The 18,736-nt window shown below is 57.2% G+C and overlaps 2 protein-coding genes across 3 annotated transcripts in view; one reads left to right on the top strand and one right to left on the bottom strand.

The window, feature by feature from the left end:
* Window positions 1-10,948, top strand: part of ADGRA2 (adhesion G protein-coupled receptor A2) — a 35,476-nt gene extending 24,528 nt beyond the window's left edge. The window contains exons 7-19 of one of the 2 annotated variants that reach the window (XM_055416588.2): window positions 60-273; window positions 1,030-1,194; window positions 1,802-2,000; window positions 2,477-2,626; window positions 2,748-2,909; window positions 3,865-4,089; window positions 4,216-4,432; window positions 5,020-5,228; window positions 6,193-6,320; window positions 6,595-6,718; window positions 7,162-7,307; window positions 7,959-8,048; window positions 8,237-10,948. In XM_055416588.2, coding sequence (XP_055272563.1) covers window positions 60-273; window positions 1,030-1,194; window positions 1,802-2,000; window positions 2,477-2,626; window positions 2,748-2,909; window positions 3,865-4,089; window positions 4,216-4,432; window positions 5,020-5,228; window positions 6,193-6,320; window positions 6,595-6,718; window positions 7,162-7,307; window positions 7,959-8,048; window positions 8,237-9,497 — 3,290 coding nt within the window. In that variant the 3' untranslated portion in view covers window positions 9,498-10,948. The remainder of the gene's footprint in view (window positions 1-59; window positions 274-1,029; window positions 1,195-1,801; window positions 2,001-2,476; window positions 2,627-2,747; window positions 2,910-3,864; window positions 4,090-4,215; window positions 4,433-5,019; window positions 5,229-6,192; window positions 6,321-6,594; window positions 6,719-7,161; window positions 7,308-7,958; window positions 8,049-8,236) is intronic. The other variant, XM_088832523.1, reaches the window with a different exon arrangement.
* A 702-nt stretch (window positions 10,949-11,650) lies between these two features.
* On the bottom strand, window positions 11,651-15,493 carry BRF2 (BRF2 general transcription factor IIIB subunit). Its single transcript, XM_055416590.2, has 4 exons — window positions 15,196-15,493; window positions 14,438-14,497; window positions 13,196-13,517; window positions 11,651-12,374 (listed from the first exon to the last, which is right to left on the bottom strand). The coding sequence occupies exons 1-4, from the start codon at window positions 15,347-15,349 to the stop codon at window positions 11,651-11,653; spliced, it is 1,260 nt and encodes a 419-aa protein (XP_055272565.2). The 5' UTR covers window positions 15,350-15,493.
* Between the last annotated feature and the right edge of the window lie 3,243 nt (window positions 15,494-18,736).

Below are 18,736 nucleotides of genomic sequence, written 5' to 3'. Positions count from 1 at the left end.
ACAGAGGGGCCTGGTCCTCACCTGGCACTCAGGCTCACTCCCGGTGTCCCCGCCCGCAGAGGGGGCCCTGGAGCTACACACACACCACCTCATCCCGTCCCTCCGCCAAGTGGTCTTCCAGGGGGACCGGCTGCCCTTCCAGTGCTCGGCCAGCTACCTGGGCAATGACACCCGCATCCGCTGGTACCACAACCGGGCGCCCGTGGAGGGCGACGAGCAGGCGGGCGTCCTGCTGGCCGACAGCCTGGTCCACGACTGCACCTTCATCACCAGGTACAGGCCCCGCAGCCCCTTCTCAGCCCAGCCCCTTCTCTCCCCGACGGGAGCTGGTCTGCTCCTGGGCATATCTGTGGGCGTGTTTATGCAGATCCAGAACTAAGTCAGAAATGGTCTGCGTGAGGGATACAAATTGAATTGTTGTCTTACTCACTAAGTCGTGTCCAACTCTTCTGCAACCCCATGGACTGTAGCCACCAGGCTCCTCTGTCCATGGGATTTCCTGGACAAGAATACTGGAGTGGGTTACCATTTCCTTCTCCAGGGGACCTTCCCAACCCAGGGATCAAATCAGAGTCTCCTGCATTGGCAAGTGGATTCTCTACCACTGAGCCACCTGGGAAGCCCTACAGATTGCCTGACAGAAAAAAAACTGATTGACATTTCTTCAGTGCCTTTACAATGATACAGAGGGTCTCACCTATATTGTTGGACTTGCTCTCTGCAAACGACTTGCAAGAGAGGTTTTATTACCTCCCTGATGAGGGTTGGGAGATTGAAGCCCAGAAAGACACTATTGTAAGGCCAGCGTTAAAGAGTATGAGCCTGTACCCGTGACTCAGAGCCTGGGGAACTTCCGTGGTCCACTGCCGGGAGACCAGGTTCCATCTCTGGTGGGGGAACTAAGATCTTGCATGCCTCAATAGAAAAAAAAGAAAGAAATGAGCCCGGCACCCGGGCGCTCGGGGAGGGTGGCTTGGCCGCCAGGAGCGCCTCCAGCCAGCCCTCGCCCGCCTGCCCGCCCGCCCGCAGCGAGCTGACCCTGTCTCACATCGGCGTGTGGGCCTCAGGCGAATGGGAGTGCTCCGTGTCCACGGTCCAGGGAAACGCCAGCAAGAAGGTGGAGATCGTGGTGCTGGAGACCTCGGCTTCCTATTGCCCTGCTGAGCGCGTTGCCAACAACCGCGGGGACTTCAGGTTTGGGACCACCCCTGGCCGTCCCCCGCGCCCACCAGCCTCTGAGACGCGGGTGAACAGTCTCCCCACCTGCTCTAAGATGGAGAAAACACTTCCTCTTGTCATTCAGCTCTGAGTCCCATTGGTGTGTTTAGAGAGACCATATATCCTTTGTATAAAATCACCCTTCAAGATGTGCTGTGCAGAACAAACAGGGGTTTGGGGTTTTTTTTGGGAGGGGGGCAGTTGCTTCCCTACATGCAAAATAGTTGACAAAACTCTCCCATGACAGATGTCACATTCTAATATCCCAGGGGCCTCTCCCTTAGTCAGGGCAGGTGTTATTCTCCCATCCTACAGCTGAGAAGACTGAGGCCCAGAAAGTATAAGTGACCTGAACTGAGAACTCCAAGGCCAGCCCCGCAGCAGTGACAGCACTATCCCAACAAACACTGCTTAAGAACTCAGGGGGAGCTCAGGAAGCCCTTGAAGTCCAGTCCACACGGCCTCTTCTGGACCCTGCCTCCAGCTCCCAAGGGGTCTGGCCTCACAGCTCTCAGGGCAGGGAAGGGACAGACCCGGCCCTGAGGAGCCTGGGTCATCGGCAGCTCTCCACCTCTGCCCCCAGGTGGCCGCGAACTCTGGCTGGCATCACGGCCTACCAGTCCTGCCTGCAGTACCCCTTCACCTCGGTGCCCCTGAGTGGGGGAGCCCCTGGCACCCGAGCCTCCCGCCGCTGCGACCGAGCTGGCCGCTGGGAGCCGGGGGACTACTCCCACTGCCTGTACACCAACGACATCACCCGCGTGCTCTACACCTTCGTGCTGGTGAGGCTGGGGCGGGGGTGGAGGCCACAGGGAGGGGAAGGGGAGAAGCTGGCTGGCCCCACGGGGCTGGGGGCCCCTGCATCCTTGGGAGGCACGGCAAGGAGCCATGGGTCCAGCGCCGTGTCTCATGCTCGTCTCCTCTTCCAGGGGATTCAGAGTCCCCACGGCCACACTTGGGACGTGTGGGCCACCCCGAGCATCTTTGTCCCCCAGTACAGCAAGGTCGGCCTTAAGAGGAAAGCGAGAGGTTGTCCCATTGTCCTTAGGTGGTGGTGCAGCCGGGTGTGACCCTGAGTCATGCAGACCTCACTCCTTATATCTGCCTCTCCCATCGGGATCAGACTCAGACGTGGGCAGGACCCTGCTCCCTAGGCCCTGTCGCCGAGTGTCAGCACAGAGAAGAGGGCTCCTGGGGGGCGTTTTGGGAGAGAAGGAGCCAGAATGGATGGTGCCCTTTGCTCCTCTCTCCAACCCAGATGCCCATCAACGCCTCCAACGCGCTGACCCTGGCCCACCAGCTACGAGTGTACACGGCCGAGGCCGCCAGCTTCTCCGACATGATGGACGTCGTCTATGTGGCTCAGATGATCCAGAAATTTCTGGGCTATGTCGACCAGATCAAAGAGGTGAGATTCAGTCGGGCCTCTGGGACCCTTGGAAATCATCCACCCTCGCCTCAACTGCTCGAGCCTCTGTTGCCCCAGCCCCGCTCCTGCCTGCTGTGACTCCCGCCCCTCCCGCCCCCAGCTGGTGGAGGTGATGGTGGACATGGCCAGCAACCTGATGCTGGTGGACGAGCACCTGCTGTGGCTGGCCCAGCGCGAGGACAAGGCCTGCAGTGGCATCGTGGGCGCCCTGGAGCGCATCGGGGGGGCGGCCCTGAGCCCCCACGCCCAGCACATCTCTGTGGTACCGTGCGCCAGCTGGGAGGCTGCCCCAGCCAGGGAGGGACAGGGAGCGGCCTCAGAGGTGACAGGGGCCAGCCCCAGCCCTCGTCGCCCAGGGGCAGGTCCAAGTGTGGGCCGGCCCTGTGCCCGATTTATCAAGAACCCGAACAAGACTAGGGTCCCATCTGGGTCATGTTGCCTCAAATTCCAGCTGGTCAGGGGCAGTGCAGAGCAGAAGGAGGCCAGTGACACCACAGAAGTTACCCAAGGCTTTGTGCGGGGAACCGAATTGAAAGGCTGTGTGGTTGTTTAGTTACTGTGTCCGACTCTTTGCAAGCACATGGACTGTAGCCCACCGGGCTCCTCTGTCCATGGGATTCTCCAGGCAAGAATGCTGGAGTGGGTTGCCATTTCCTTCTCCAGGGGCTCTTCCCTACCCAGGGGTTGAACCCACCTCTCCTGCATTGGCAGGAGGATTCTTTACTACTGAGCTACCTGGGAAAGCCCTGAGTTGAAGGGCTAGGCGGCTGGAAATACACAAGGAGGGGCAGGGAGGAGGAGAAGGGCCAGGGGGAGAGCTTGGAGGCAGAGGGCAGCACCGGGGTGGAGTGGGGCCAGTGGAGACTTCAGAGGCCCAAGAAGAGGGGATGTTCCCAGTGAAGGGTGCTGAGCTATTAAAGTCAACACGGAGACCACCGCATCTCCTCTGGGCACCGGGGAGGGGGGGGGACACTGGGGGGCACATGGAGCCTGCTCTCCGGCTTAGCTGGGGCGGGAGGACCGGGGCGTGTGGGGAGCTGAGCCTGCTGCAAGGTGGGGGTGCGTGAGCGCGAGGAAGGGCGGAGCAGCACTGGGAGGCTCCACGGCTGACCCGGGGCTCCCAGGCCCTGGGTGACGGGCAAGGGACCGGGGGTCCATTGGAGCAGGTCTGCGGTCTGGAGCAGGCCAGGAGAGGGTGACGGGGTCCCTGTCCCTAGAACTCGAAGAACGTGGCCTTGGAGGCCTACCTCATCAAGCCACACAGCTACGTGGGCCTGACCTGCACAGCCTTCCAGAGGCGCGAGGCGGGCGCGCCGGGCACGCGGCCCTCGGGCCCCGGCCAGAGCCCGCCGCCCGAGCCGGAGCCCCTGGCCGACCAGCAGCTCCGCTTCCGCTGCACCACCGGCCGGCCCAACGTGTCTCTCTCGGCCTTCCACATCAAGGTGGGCGCCGGGCAGGCGGGGGTGTGAGGGGCCGCAGGCGGGGGCGGGGACACGCGGAGGCGGCCCTGGGGCCAGCAGAGTCCCGGGACCCCGGGCGTCCCTGAGGAACTCCCGTGTCCCCCCCAGAACAGCGTGGCCCTGGCCTCCATCCAGCTGCCGCCCAGTCTGTTCTCGACGCCCCCGGCGGCCCTGGCCCCCCCGGCGCCCCCAGACTGCACCCTGCAGCTGCTCGTCTTCCGCAACGGGCGGCTCTTCCGCACTCTCGGCAACACCTCCCGCCCCGGAGCCGCGGGGCCTGGCAGGAGGCGCGGCGTGGCCACCCCTGTCATCTTTGCGGGGACCAGTAAGGGCCTGCCCCCAGCCTACCCCACTGGGGGCGGCCCGGGACCCCGCCCTGTCCCTCCCTGCCCTCACCCCTGGAGGCAGGGGACGGTGGCCCCCGCACCGTTTCGGAGGAGGATGCTGGATGGGGCGGCCCCTGATGGAAGGGATGGGTGGAGAAAAGGCGCCCGGGACCCGGGGTTTTCCCTTCACAAACGTTTCCGAAGGGCTCGGAGCACAGACCTTCCCCTGCGTGGGCCTCCCTCTCCTGCCCGTCATCACCTGGTGCCAGCTGCCCACCCCGGGCTGCCTGCCCTCCTGCATCCTTCCTTCACTCCGGTTTTTGCTCCCTCGGTGTCACCTTTCACCTTCTTGTCCCCAACCCCTGAGTCCTCCCTTCCTGGCCACGTCGCTGCGACCTCTTTGGCACTAAGGAGGGCCACCAGCTCGCCGAGCCTTTGATTCATCCTTGCAGCTCCCCAGTTAGGCTGAGGCTCTGGGGTGGGGGGCGGGCCTGCCTGTGGCATCTGACTCTATCCCCCAGGCCCCCCCCAAGCCCCCGCACACCCGCCTGGGCCTGAGTGGACCCCCCTCCCCTTCCCACCCTAGGTGGCTGTGGCGTGGGGAACCTGACCGAGCCGGTGGCCGTCTCGCTGCGGCACTGGGCCGAGGGGGCCGAGCCCATGGCGGCCTGGTGGAGCCAGGAGGGGCCGGGGGGGCCCGGGGGCTGGCGCTCCGAGGGCTGCCAGCTGCGCTCCAGTCAGCCCAACGTCAGCTCCCTGCACTGCCAGCACCTGGGCAACGTGGCCGTGCTCATGGTGAGCCGGGTGGGCACCAGAGGTGGAGGGCGGCGGGGCACCCTGACCACCTGGGGCCACAGGGAAATACGGAAAGAATGGTGGCCTGATGGGGCCTCGCGATGGGGAGGGCTCACAGGGACCTGCCCCTCTGGTCTGCCCCACACCTCTCAGGAGACAGGGAGGGCTTCAGGCCCTCCATCAGGAAAGTGAACGTGTTAGTTGCTAACTCGTGTTTGATTCTTTGCGACCCCATGGACTGTAGTCCACCAGGCTCCCCTGTCCATGGGGATTCTCCAGGCAAGAATACTGGAGTGGGTCATCATTCCCTTCTCCAGGGGATCTTCCCGACCCAGGGATCAAACCCCGGGTCTCCTGCATTGCAGATAGATTCTTCACCATCTGAGCCATCAGGGAAGCCCCAGACCCTTTTGGGGGGAAACGAAAAGGAAAAAAGCCCCACAGCCTTTTGGGGGAAAAAAAACAGACAGGCAGGGAGGTCCACTATTCCCATGTCGAGAGAGATGGCTCAGGAACCACCAGGCTGGGTCTCCACATCCTTCACTTTGACACCCGGGTTGTTAAAGTGAAAAATGAACTTTGGAATGGCTGCCCTCTGTCCCCCTCCCCGCCCAGCCCTGTCCAGCCCCTCACCTCCTGCGCTACACTTCACAGCCCGCATTCCCAGATCCTGAGCAGGCGTGCAGCTGTACCTTCCTCCTCTTTGCTCATCTTTGATTTTCAGGCGGAGAACCTGCAAAGTTCCCAGAAAGGCAGGTCAGAAATGCCACCCAGACCGACTTTCTAAGAGTAAATGTGGTGGTGCTTACATCTTTGCTACCTGGACAGCAAAGGGCCAAAGTTGGGGCCCAAGGCTGACTGGGCTTGGGAGGGGAGAACCGGCCTGGGGGACCGGCCCAGACCCCAGAGGGGGGCCTCTCAGCCCCTGGCTTCCTGTTACTCACTCCCTGTCCTGTCTTTCCAGGAGCTGAGCACCTTCCCTAGGGAGGCAGGGGGCTCCGGGGCGGGGCTGCACCCCGTCGTGTACCCCTGCACGGCCCTGCTGCTGCTCTGCCTCTTCTCCACCATCATCACCTACATCCTTAACCACAGGTGAGCTCCTGCAGGGGGAGAGGGTGTGCGGGGAAGGCCAAGGGGGTCGCTCAAGGACAAGCTGGTGAGTGTCCCTTTCCCAGGCTCCTGCCCAGCTTTTCCTGCGAGCGTTCTGAGGTTGGGAAACACGTCTGGGGCTTAAGGTGTCTATCCCATTTCACACACACACACCGATGTCTGCCTTCTTCTCTTTGACTCTCCCGGTGGTCTTGAGAGCCCACGGTTCTGACCTTGGGTTGCACAGTCCACTAACTAGACACTGTTTCTGCGGCAGCTCCATCCACGTGTCCCGGAAGGGCTGGCACATGCTGCTGAACCTGTGCTTCCACATGGCCATGACCTCCGCTGTGTTTGCGGGAGGCATCACGCTCACCAACTACCAGATGGTCTGCCAGGCGGTAAGCAGGGGAAGGGCTGGGGTCTCCAGGATGGGTGCCAGCAGCCTGGGCATAGAGGAGGGATGCACACAGGCCGGAAGTAGGGGTGGGTCATGGGCTCCAGCTCCACGGTTCTGGGCTCAGCCTTGTTGGGGCAGGTGCCATGACAATAGGGGTTGGTGAGAAGCAGAGACGCTAGGAGCTGGGGTGAAGTGGAGGGTGGGGGGCCTGTGATGGAAGAGCAGTCGGGGACGAGGCCAGCAGCAACAACAGGGTCATGGAGCCACCCCGGCGCATGGAGGAGAGCCCTGGGCTGGAAGTAGAGAGGGTAACAGCAGGGACGCAACCCTGGGGAGGGTCTGGGTGGAGCTGGGGGTGGGGCAAGTGGGAGGCAGGGGAGAACACTGTGGGGGCTGAGGCTTCGGGGTGGCGGGAACCCCAGCCCTCAGCCCTTGACCCCACAGGTGGGCATCACCCTGCACTACTCTTCACTGTCTACACTCCTCTGGATGGGCGTGAAGGCCCGCGTCCTCCACAAGGAGCTCACCTGGAGGGCGCCCCCTCCACCAGAAGGGGACACTGCCCCGCCTGCCCCCCGACCCATGCTGCGGTAGGCGCTTCCATCTGTCAGCTTTGCCGTGGGGAAGGGCTCCGGGGTGGGGGGAAAAGACATCAAAGGCTGTTTTCCCAGGGTGGATGCAGGGTGGGTCCAAGGTCCTGGGATATCACACTCCCAAGACACAAGAGGAGGCGGGGGCTTCTTTGGCGGTCCAGTGGTTAGGACTTGGTGCTTTCACTACCGTGGCCTGAGTCCAGTTGCTGGTCAGGGAACTAAGACCCTGTGGCCATTTAAAAAAAAAAAAAAGGCAAGAGAGGCAAGGGTTTAGGTGGCACCAAGTTTAACCAGTGCCATGGAGGGGGTGCCTCTTTGGGGTTGTCAGGCATGCCACGGCCAGGAAGTAAGCGACTTCGCAGGGCCCTGGGCAGGGATCTTGGGAACCAGAGCGGCACTGAGTTATGCGCTGTTTAGGGGGACAGAAAGCAATTCTGGCCTCTGTCCCTTAGAACATTCTTGGCCAAATCCCCTAAGGACCTATGACCTGCCCTAGAGGGGACTTGCATCCCTGGAAAAAAACAAAACAAAAGGCGAACACGATTTCCTGGGGAAGGAGGATGGGGCGGAGACCCCCCCGGTGAGGGTTCCGAGCACAGGTCCCTCCTTGTCCCCCATCTCTCTGACCCCCAAACCCCCTCTCTCCAGGTTCTATCTGATCGCGGGAGGGGTCCCGCTCATTATCTGTGGCATCACGGCCGCTGTCAATATCCACAACTACCGGGACCACGGCCCCTAGTGAGCGCCTTTCCCCCGCCCCAGACCTCCCTGCCTGGCGGGGTGCCTCCTGCTCCTCACCATGGGGGGCACCACGCACCCGCCCAGCCAGTCACCCTGCCCCGAACCCTGCATGTGGCCCGAGCCGCCTCCCTACCCACCCGGCCTCGGGGCCCCACCTCATACAGGCCGCCCGTGTCTCCCCGCAGCTGCTGGCTGGTGTGGCGCCCGAGCCTGGGCGCCTTCTACATCCCGGTGGCTTTGATTCTGCTCATCACCTGGATCTATTTCCTGTGCGCGGGGCTGCGCTTACGGGGTCCCCTGGCACAGAGCCCAAAGGGGGGCACCGGCCGGGTCTCCCTGGAGCCGGGGGAAGAGCTGAGGGGTTCCACCAGGCTCAGGAGCAGCGGCCCCCTCCTGAGTGACTCGGGTTCCCTCCTGGCGGCTGGAAGCACAGGGGTGGTGACGCCCGGGCCCCCGGAGGACGGCGACGGCCTCTATTCTCCGGGAGTCCAGCTGGGGGCGCTGGTGACCACGCATTTCCTCTACCTGGCCACGTGGGCCTGCGGGGCGCTGACGGTGTCGCAGCGCTGGCTGCCCCGGGTGGTGTGCAGCTGTCTGTACGGGGTGGCGGCCTCCGCCCTAGGTCTCTTCGTCTTCACCCACCACTGTGCCAGGCGCAGGGACGTCAGGGCCTCCTGGCGCGCCTGCCGGCCCCCGGCCTCGGGACCCCGCGCCTCCCCGCGGGCCGCGCCTGCCGGCCCCGAAGACGGGTCCCCGGCGTTCGGAGAGGGACCCCCGTCTCTCAAGTCGTCCCCGAGCGGCAGCAGCGGCCACGCGCCGCCCCCGGGGCCGTGCAAGCTCACCAACCTGCAGCTGGCGCAGAGCCAGGTGTGCGAGGCGGGGGCGGCGGCCCGCGGGGAGGGGGAGCCCGAGCCCCCGGGTCCCCGGGCCGGCCCCGGCCCGCGCCATCCCAACAACCTGCACCACGGCCGCCGGGGCCACAAGAGCCGCACCAAGGGGCACCGCGCCGGGGAGGCCGGCGGCAAGAACCGGCTCCGGGCGCTGCGCGGGGGCGCGGCCGGGGCGGCCGAGCTGCAGTCAAGCGAGAGCGGCAGCCCGCACCACAGCCCGTCCGAGAGCTACCTGGGCAGCAGCCGCCACAGCCCGGGCGCCGGGCCCCGGCTCGAGGGCGAGGCCGCGCTCACGCCGTCCGAGGGCAGCGACACGAGCGCCGCGCCGCCCCCGGAGGCCGGCCGGCCGGGCCAGCGCCGCAGCGCCAGCCGCGACAACCTCCGGGGCGGCGCGCTGGAGAAGGAGAGCAAGCGCCGCTCGTACCCGCTCAACTCGGCCAGCCTCAACGGCGCCCCCAAGGGCGGCAAGTACGATGACGTCCCCTCGAGCGGCGCCGAGGCGGCCGGCGGCGGCTGCATGAAGACCGGCCTCTGGAAGAGCGAGACCACCGTCTAGGGTGGGCGCGGGCGCCGCTTCGGCACGAGCTGGCCGTGCGAGGGGTGGGGGTCGCCTCAGAGACGTCCATCGGTACGCCCCCAGGTTGGAGTGGAGGTGCCTTGCTGCACCTGGGCTCTCTAGCTGCAGTCCTGGAGGCCGGGGGAGGGAAAGGTGCAGGCCCGCCACTGCGGAGCCGGCCGTCTCCCCGGGGTAGCGACAGACAATCCCTGGACCGCGGGCCGGGTAGGCTTCCGTCCCGGCCCAGGCCGGTTTTCGGCAGCACCTGCCGTCCAGTCTTGCGGACTAAAGTCCTGCCGGTCTGCGGTGCAACCGAGAGTGGCGGGGACAGCACAGCTCAGGCGGGCCCCTTCTAAGGTATACCCGCCTCACTGGCGGCATCCGCCTTACTGGGAACACTGGTGATGGAGCCTGAGTGAGGCGTTCTCACCTAACCGCCCTCCCCTGAAGTCTCCCCTCTGTGCCCACACCCCAGAGCCTCTCTCTCACCCCAACTCCGGCTAACTAGGGAGCCTAGCAGATGAGCCAGGTGACCAGGACAAGCCGGAGGGAACAAGGTGCTGCTTTTTGGAATTAACTATGCAAGAGGATAGTGGGGCCGTGTGAAAGGCAGCTGCCGGGATCAACCAGCTCTCTGGGAGGGAGGGAGGGAGGGGGACAGGTGGGAGGAAGGGTGCAGGATTAGGGCTGGAGGCCATTTCTACGGGACTGGGGCAAAAACCACATGGCAAGGCTCAGAGCGGTGCACTTCAGGACAAAGCTAAGGTCCTCCACCTAAGATGCTGACTGCCAGGTACCTGGGGAGGATGGGAGGATAGCAGAGCTAGTACTTCGAGCCTCAAACCTAGTCCTACTGAAAAAAAAAAAACGCTCTGAAGAGGGGCGCCACTGCCAGGCTTCAGGTGGTGCTGGAAAAGCACTTACTGTTAATCGCACAGCCCATATCCCCAGCCTCAGCCTTCCACCTCCCAGGGACTAAGAGGCCTCCCCACCTCCGTGAGGCCAGACAGGAGAATCTTATAGATGATCTGATGTCTAGGTCCATATTAGAAACCTCCAAAAAAATCAAACCAGCTTCCTGCCCCACCGAAGCCCAAACCAAATCCCCAAGGCAAAGGGTAGGGCCCCTGCAAATCACCTGGGACCTGTGCCTTCACTACTTTTAAACACCAGCACTCATATTTTCCCCAACCTAAAGAGCGACCACCAGCCTTTGATTACAACACACGATGAAAGTGGAGGGAACCTTGGGCCTCATGAAAAGCAACAGGGAGACTCAGCCCAGTCTCTCTATCACTCCAGCCTAATTGCCAAGGTGAGAGCAGACAGACAGGGGAAAGGGAGAAAACCCACACGCCCTGAGATGGACCCTGTTATTTATGCTTGCTGCACAGACAATATTAGACAGAAAAAAAAAAACGCAAAAAAAAAAAAAAAAGCTTCATATTATTCTTCCACGTATGCTGGCTGCTGTTTACATACCCCGCCAATGCCTTAGCACTGGAGAGCTTTTTGCAATACGCTGGGGAAAGGGGAGGGAGGGGATGAAAAGTGCCAAAGAAAACATGTTTTTAAAAGCTCGGGTTTTATACAATAGAATGTTTTCTAGCAGATGCCTCTTGTTTTAATATATTAAAATTTTGCAAAGCCCTTTGAGCTATGACCTTACTCCTCCACCCACGGTCCTTTTGTGATGAGAGAGGATCTCTAACACTGTACACGTGAGCCCACAGGGTCTGTGAACAAACACAGGGCCGAGGGTTGCTCAGTTCCCATCCTCTGAGGGCTAGTAATGCTGGGAATACCCACAAGCCACACCAGGAGAGGGCCCGCCAGCCTCGCAGCGGCCGTGTATCCAATCCAATCCGGGAGCAGGAGAGCCCTTGACACTGCCCCAGCAGCCTGAGAGAAAGCCAGCCCACGGAACCGGGAGGGAGGCAAGCCGCTCTCTTGGAACAAAGGATGGGACTCTCTCCAACCCGGGCATCCCCATGCTCCTTCTGACTTCACCTCTGGGACTGCACAACCCCTCTTGGGTCCCTTAAAAGAGAATGAAAACACCTGAGGGCTTGTGGACAGTGATTCCTCTGGCCGTGTCAGGCCAGTTAGCAAGTCATCAGATGAGGGAAAGTGCCCTCAATGCCCAATGTGCATCAGGGGGGGTTTGGGACACTCTGGGCGGCTTGTCTAGCTGCCTGGGCCTTCTGGAAGTCCCTAACTTCCTGAGGGGTACGCAAATACTGCTCGATTTCACTATCAGAAATGTCCTCATCTCCAGTGACCGTGGAGACAGGGGGTGTGGAACAGACTCGCTTCGGGGGCTTCAACATGCAGGGTGGGAGGAGGAGGGCGGGGCTGGCGGGCCGCTTGACTGCAGGTAGCTCTAAAGCGCTACTCCCCACGTCCTCGTTTCCCGGTCCTTGCCCCTGGCCCTGCACCTCCTTCTCCCCAGCGTCCATCTCGGCTGTTCCGTCCCGAAAGGCCTTGCGGACCAGCATGTGGCGGTGCTGGAGGAGGTCGCTGATGTGCTTCACCACAGACCGTTTGTCAAGCTTCAGAACCTGCAACCAGGCCAGCTGCTCGGCCATCCGCAGCAGCACAGTCAACAGCTCCTGCAGGCGGGAGGAAGCGGGGTAGGGCAGGTCCACGTTCGCCAATTTACAAAATCGGGCAAGGGAACAGGTCAGCCGATCTGAAGGGCGCAGGGACTGCCATGCCAGGAAAGTGGCAGCGGTGATGACAGGCAAGGGGTGCCGCCCGGTCACCAGCCACGTCTCATCAGCCAGCTCCACCAACTGCAGTGTTCGCGACAGCATCTTCTCCTTGTCTTCCACGTACTTGGCTGGCACAGACGGGGAGGCTTCAAATAGCTTGAAGCTGAAATAACCAAAGTGAGGATCTGGTCTCAGTACCTCCGGGAGACAGCTCTTCCAAAGCGCAGAAGACAGACAAGCTATGCTATCCTTCCAGGAACACACAAGCCTGCTGGGTAGCAACTTTATTCAGGTACCAAGAAAAATCAGAGTGAGTCGCCTGCAGGGGAGGTGAAGGGCAAGAGAGTGCAGAAGGGCACTAATGTCTACTGACAATCCCAGCCACCCCATCATCAGCCATCTTTCTGAGTGAGTGCTTGACAAAATATTCTCCTTTAATCTACTCAACACCCTGTTATGTGCACTTAAGAGTCGAAAAACTTGCCCACAGTCATCCAGCTTGGAAGTGACCAAGCTTCAAACCCAAGGTCATTCAACACCGACAGCCTTTGCTTTCTACCGTAGTTGTCAGAAAAAAAAAAGAACACAGCTACTTATTAAAGAAAAAAATTAGCTTCTAACTCCAGCTCTGTCAGTTTGCTCCTACTCTTTCAGCTCTAATCACACACAACATGATCCTGCTGAGGTAGGGTTGTGGCATTTAGTCAAGCAGGCCTGAGTGGCAGAACCCGGAAGCCCCGTGCCAAAGCTGATGCTTAACCTTCCTACAGCATCAGGCTGCTGTGACAGCAAAGGGGTCTGAAAATGATACAACATTCTAGAGACGTAAAATGGGATTCACACAAACCAGTGCCAGGCACAGGAGGAGAAAAGACTTTCCCCCCACATCCCTGTAGAATGGACTTGGTCAGAAAGAGACAACTGGAAGTAAAAGGATTCGGGTCTAAACCCATCCCACCCCCATGTCTCCCACCAGGCAGGTACCTGCTACAGTAGGTCTTCACCAGGTCCACCAAGCACAGAGATGGCACATCCAGCCCCAGGAGCTTCACTATCTGCATGTAGGTCCCAGAAAACACATCCAAATCTGCATACAGGAGGGTGCAGATGGTCCCCATGGTCAGGGGCCAGTTTCGCTGCCGGCAGGTGATTAAGACACAGCAACCAACCAGCACCTCCTTCTTCTGCAGCCTGGCCGTGCGGATGCCAGCATGCTGGTATGCCTGTTGGTAGTAGGCAACTGCCGTGTCCTCAAATGTTGGTGGCAGCTGCAGGACTCGACAGAGGTCTCTCACTCGGCGAAGACCTAGGAAAACCCACGGCAGGAGTTAGAAGGGTTCCCAACAATACATTAACAGGATCAGACAATTTGATTAAGTGCGATTTATCCCAGGGATGCAAAGATTTTTCAATATCCATAACTCAAATCAGCATGATACACCACATGAACAAACTGAGAATAAAAACCACATGATCATTTCAACAGATGCAGAAAAAGCTTTTGATAAAATGCAACATCCATTTATAATAAAAAAAAAAAAACTCTCCAGAATGTGGGTCTAGAGGGAACAATATATAATAAAGGTCATATATGACAAACTCACAAAAGCATCATACTCAATGGTGAAAAACTGAAAGCATTTCCTATAAGATTAAGAACAAGACAAAGATGCCCACGCTCGTCACTTTTATTCAACATAGCTTTGGAAGGTCTAGCCATAGCAAACAGAGAGGAAACATAAAAGGAATCTAAATTAGAAAGGAAGTAAAACCGTCACTGTTTGCAGATGACATGATATTATACGTGAAGGAGTCAAAGGAGCTCCCAGCAAGTTGTTAAACTCGCCTCAGATATCACATGCACTAATAATGGACCTTTTTCTACAATGACAAGAGTGACACTTGGTAAGGCCATTTGAAAAGCACAAAGACATTTGTGGAAAGAAGTCAACACTTCAGCGCCTCATCTTTTGGAGGCTGGTTTGATTTGTGACCAAGCTTTGACCTGGGTTCCTTGAATCTACCTCAAACATACCCAAGCAGACTTAAACCTTTCACCTAATTGCTACCTCTCTTAGAACCACCTCCATCCTTTATTTCTAATTACCATTCTCTTCTTCTCTGCCTTTACATAGTAATGCTGAAAACAGAAAAGACAAGCAGACGAGCTGGACCACAAGGAGAATTTTCTTTAAAGTCACTGTGTCATAAAACGTTGATTCTCACCTCGCTGCTGGCTTCGACTAACTTGTTCGTTTTCTCCGGTGCTTCTAGAATATGTTACTTCTGTAAGATAATGAATAACAAATAGCTTGTTTAGTCTCTATTCACGGACCCCTGCCCTCCCACCACACAAAACCAGGGAGCAGAATACAAATCATCAGGTACCCACTCCCCGTCTCACAGAAGGCGCTCATCTTTGCAGGTAAAAGGTCCATCTGGTTTTCTATGACCACAAGCAGTACCAAATACACAGAAGGCATTAGAAGATCAGGACTAGCACTAAAGCAGTTCCAAGTGTTCTAAATTTCCAGCCACCCCTCTTGTAAATTCAATTCAGGCAATTTTCCTGCCTGTAGATTTTGAGGGCTGCACTGGTCAAGGACTTGGAACACAAATGAAAAAAAGAAAAGTTTTTGCCAATTAGTTTTCAAAACTGCTTCGGGGTAGAAGTATTTCCCGCATACGCACAACATTGACCTATTGATATAATGCTTCCAAATAGACAGACTAGGTAAACTGGGTGGAACTTTGTTTCTCTGTTTCATTTATTCAACGTTCCTTAACACCCAAAAGTAACATTTATGGTGCTAAGAAAACTGATAATAGCAGCCCCTGATCTGCAGTTCACTCGTTCACTTTCACTGTTTTCTCCCGTATCTAAGTGTGCTCGTGACAGGGAGAGAGCAAGAGATAAGCATCTGACGTCAATCCTCCATCGCCCCAGGCTGTATCCACGGCCCTGGAAAAGCCCTCACAGGTACCTCGGAGGTTGCCCTCGTCACTGAAGGTGGTCGTAAGAACGCCCTCGGTGACCACGCAGCCGCAGTCGGAGCACACCAGCTGGTTCTGGGAATAGTGCGAGTCTTCCACCAGCTCAGCGGAGCCGCAGTCCGGACAGCGGCCTCTACCCGGCATCGCACAAGCAGTCCACAGCCCAGGCAGCTAACTGCCCCTACCACCCACAACACCCAACTGTGCCGAAACAGGAAGTAGAAGCGGAGTCTTGTAGGGTGGCACCTTCCTCTTCCGGCTAGCGTAACAGCGGTACTGTAGGTACCTCCTCCGCGGCTTCCTGTCCGTTCCTCTGCTGACTCGGGTAGAAACATGATCGAGTAAAGGAGGTTCCTGATCAGAACTGTATCTTTGGATTCCCCGCAATCTGTACTTAGTTTGAGGTTGGTTGTCTAGGCTCGGGGTTACTCTTGAGTGAGCTTTCTACCGCCGTGGACGCGCGTAACAAACAAAAAATTGTTGCCAGCCACAAACAACTCTTCTTTCTAAAGCGCCAATGGTATTGCTGACTCCTTTTTCTCTTTGGTAATAAATGTCGATCCTAGCCATAGTATAAAATTTGTGGCCTAAAAGGGAGGGTAGTGTATTGAAAGAGCAGAAAATTGTGTTATTTCCAGAGCAGCTTCCCTACAAGCACGTTGTTTCCTCTCTTTGCAGTCTGTTTTTCTCCCCTGTAGAATGAGGGAGTTGAATTAAAATCTAAAGTGACAACCTTGGAGGCTTCCAGAGACTAGGCAAGAAATGTCTAAGGGAGTTGGAGAGAAAGACTGTGGGGGTTAGTGAGGCCCTTGGCAGTCTGAAGAATTTAAGCAGATTGAGATGTTTTTAAAACCTTAAGCTTTAAGATGGTCCAAGATTCTAGCTCCAAAGTTCCTGGCGTGGTATAGTACAGATCAAAGAATCAAGCAAAAGTGTGCCTCTAGTAATGTTCCAGAAACCAAGCTCACAAACGAGAGATTTTGTATGTCATGTTTGAATATAACTTAAGTGTCGGCATAGAGGATGTGTTTTCTCTTAAGTAAATCCCAGTTGCACTCATCAAGAATAAAGGTTTTCAGGAATTCCCTGGTAGCCCAGTAGTTAGGACTTTGTGCTTTCACTGCTGAGGGCCCAGGTTCAATCCCTGGTCAGGGAACTAAGATTCCACAAGCCATGTGATGTGGCATAAATACATAAATAAATATATGTTTTTTAACACTTGAAAGTTTTAGAATCAATTGTGTCTGAAAAATAAGACAATTGAGTTAAAGTTACAAAAAGCCATGGCCAGTCCCTCTGACTCCAAGAAAACAGATGGGAGTTATCACAGCCAGTGCTGAAAGTATGTGGGGAATTTCTGCTTCTCAGTTTGATCTTGGAGAATTTCAGGCAGTCTCTGGCATTAGCAGATTTTAGAAGATGTCAGTTTCAGACAGTGCAATTGACATCCTTACTGGGAGGGTAAACAGATCCCTAAAAGGAACGTAACTGGCCCTGGGAGTATGTCTTTACATTCCCATAGAGAACAGTATCTGATGCCGCTCATCCCAATTTTGTGCAGATCATGAACCTAACTGCATTTTTTTAAAAGTGGGATTTCATTACAGAGTCATCAACCCATGACTGAAGCCTTGAAATTCTGCTTTCCCTGACATTTCTCATAGTAAAGTGGAAGAGCAGTTTTATGATCCGGCAACTCTGGGGCTTCCTAGGTGGTAAAGAATCTACCTGCAACGCAGGAGACACAGGAGACTCGAGTTCAATCCATGGGTCAGGAAGATCCTCTGGAGGAGGAAATGGCAACCCACTCCAGTATTCTCGCCTTGAAAATCCCATGGACAGAGGCGCCTGGCGGGTTTATAGTCCATGGGGTCCCAAAGAGTCGGTCATGATTGAGCACACACACAGCTAGCAACTCCAGGGGCGGAGAGGTAATTCTCTTCCAGCCACAAGTGTGTCATGGTGTCAGAGAGCCTCACCCTCAGATGCAAACAGGCAGGGAGGTAGTCAGGACCCCGGCCAGAAGATGGCGCGCTCTCCTAAGACGTGCAAGCTTAGGGTTCATGTTCTCATGAAGAAAACCATTTATTTAGAAAATTAGTCTTCCTCTGGGAATTCAGGACATACACATCATCCTTGGTGCCTTTCCTTCCTATACAAACTCTACTAAGATTTAGGGCTTCCCTGGTGGCTCAGACAGGAAAGCCTCTGCTTGCAACGCAGGCTACCCGGGTTAAGAATTAAGTGCCCTTCCGTGATAGTGAGGATCTGTTTAACAGATGCTTCTCAAAGCCCTCTCCCCAGCTCCTCCCCAAGCCTGTGAAGCTGGAGCCATGTTTCTTGTCCCTAAGGCCAGAGCCCACAGGGTACATGGCACACCGGCTTTCGGAATGCTGAGTGCCCAGATGGGCTGGATTAGAGCAGAAAGCTACTGAGGAGGGAAGGCCATTGGAAAAGATGCCTCAGACGTGATCCAGATGTGGAATTCTGACCTTGAGGCCAGAGTTCTCTCTCAAGAGGAGGCCAGAGAGGAAGGCCGAGGGAAGGGGTCCCGATGGAAGGTCCCTGGCCAGTCATCTCTGGTTACATGTGTGTATTTGTTAGTGGTCTGCCTGTCTGACTTTGTTACAAGTCTCCCTGGGCTATCTCATCCCTGTGTCCCAGGAGCGCCTGTTACACCAAAAGGCTGTTCAGCTCCTGTAGACACCCGTCCCGGGTAAGCCTGTCAGAGGCCACACATAGATGGAATTCCTCAGCGGCAGGATCATTTCTAATCTGGAGTGAGTAACCGGGGGGAGGTGGGGTTGGGCATCTCCCTAGGCCTCACCCCAGACTTCTTCCAGCTCAGATGACTCTCTAGCCCAGTTTCACTCTGAGCCTGGAGGACCCGCTCTCCTCGCCACGCTGGGCCTTGGAGCTTTTCTGACTGGGTCCCCGTCACCTCAGCTTTTCAGCAGATGCTGATTCTCCTCTGACAACAGTGGTGATTCGGCCTCAATCCAGGGCACGACCAGGGCCCTTGCTCATATTCACTTTCCCCTTGCCTGTTGTTTATTCTCTCCCTCTCCCTGGCTGAGGATCACTGTGTTGGGTTTCTTGATCTCCCAGGAACAAAGGCCCCTGGCAACTCTGAGGAGGTGGCCACAGGCCTCGAGCTCAATTATAGCCGGAACTTCCCTCTTCGGGAGCCGTGGCTTACAGGGTCTTGTCTTGAGTGGGGTTGAGTCACGTAGGCTCCACTTTCCCTGCCTGCTCCCATCCTCCAGTATTCCAGGTCACTCAGAATATTATCTCTTTGGCCCCCAAAGTAATCCTGGACTGGGTGTCCACAGTTTTCTGAAAAGGGCCCAAAAGCAAATATTTAGATTTGGTAGATGCGAAAGTTTTTGTTTTAACCACTCAGGTCTGCTTTTGTTGCATGGACACAGCCGTAGGCAATTACTCAGACACAGACAATGAACAGCTGTATCCCAATAAAACTGTGTAGACACTGAAATTTGAATGTCATGAATTATTGTTATTTCGATTGTT

The sequence above is a fragment of the Moschus berezovskii genome, chromosome 26, assembly GCF_049115385.1.
Source record: "Moschus berezovskii isolate FMDL1 chromosome 26, NW_MosBer_1.0, whole genome shotgun sequence".
Lineage (NCBI taxonomy): Eukaryota > Metazoa > Chordata > Mammalia > Artiodactyla > Moschidae > Moschus > Moschus berezovskii.
This window is presented reverse-complemented; position numbering and strand designations above follow the sequence as displayed.

Bases quoted from the DNA above. Each gene is read 5' to 3' on its own strand.
- BRF2 (XM_055416590.2), bottom strand. From the start codon at position 15,349: ATGCCGGGTAGAGGCCGCTGTCCGGACTGCGGCTCCGCTGAGCTGGTG. The intron at 13,518-14,437 runs GTGAGAATCAAC...GGGTTTTCCTAG, and splicing joins TAGTCGAAGCCAGCAGCGAG to GTCTTCGCCGAGTGAGAGAC. The intron at 12,375-13,195 runs GTACCTGCCTGG...TGGTTATTTCAG, and splicing joins GTGAAGACCTACTGTAGCAG to CTTCAAGCTATTTGAAGCCT.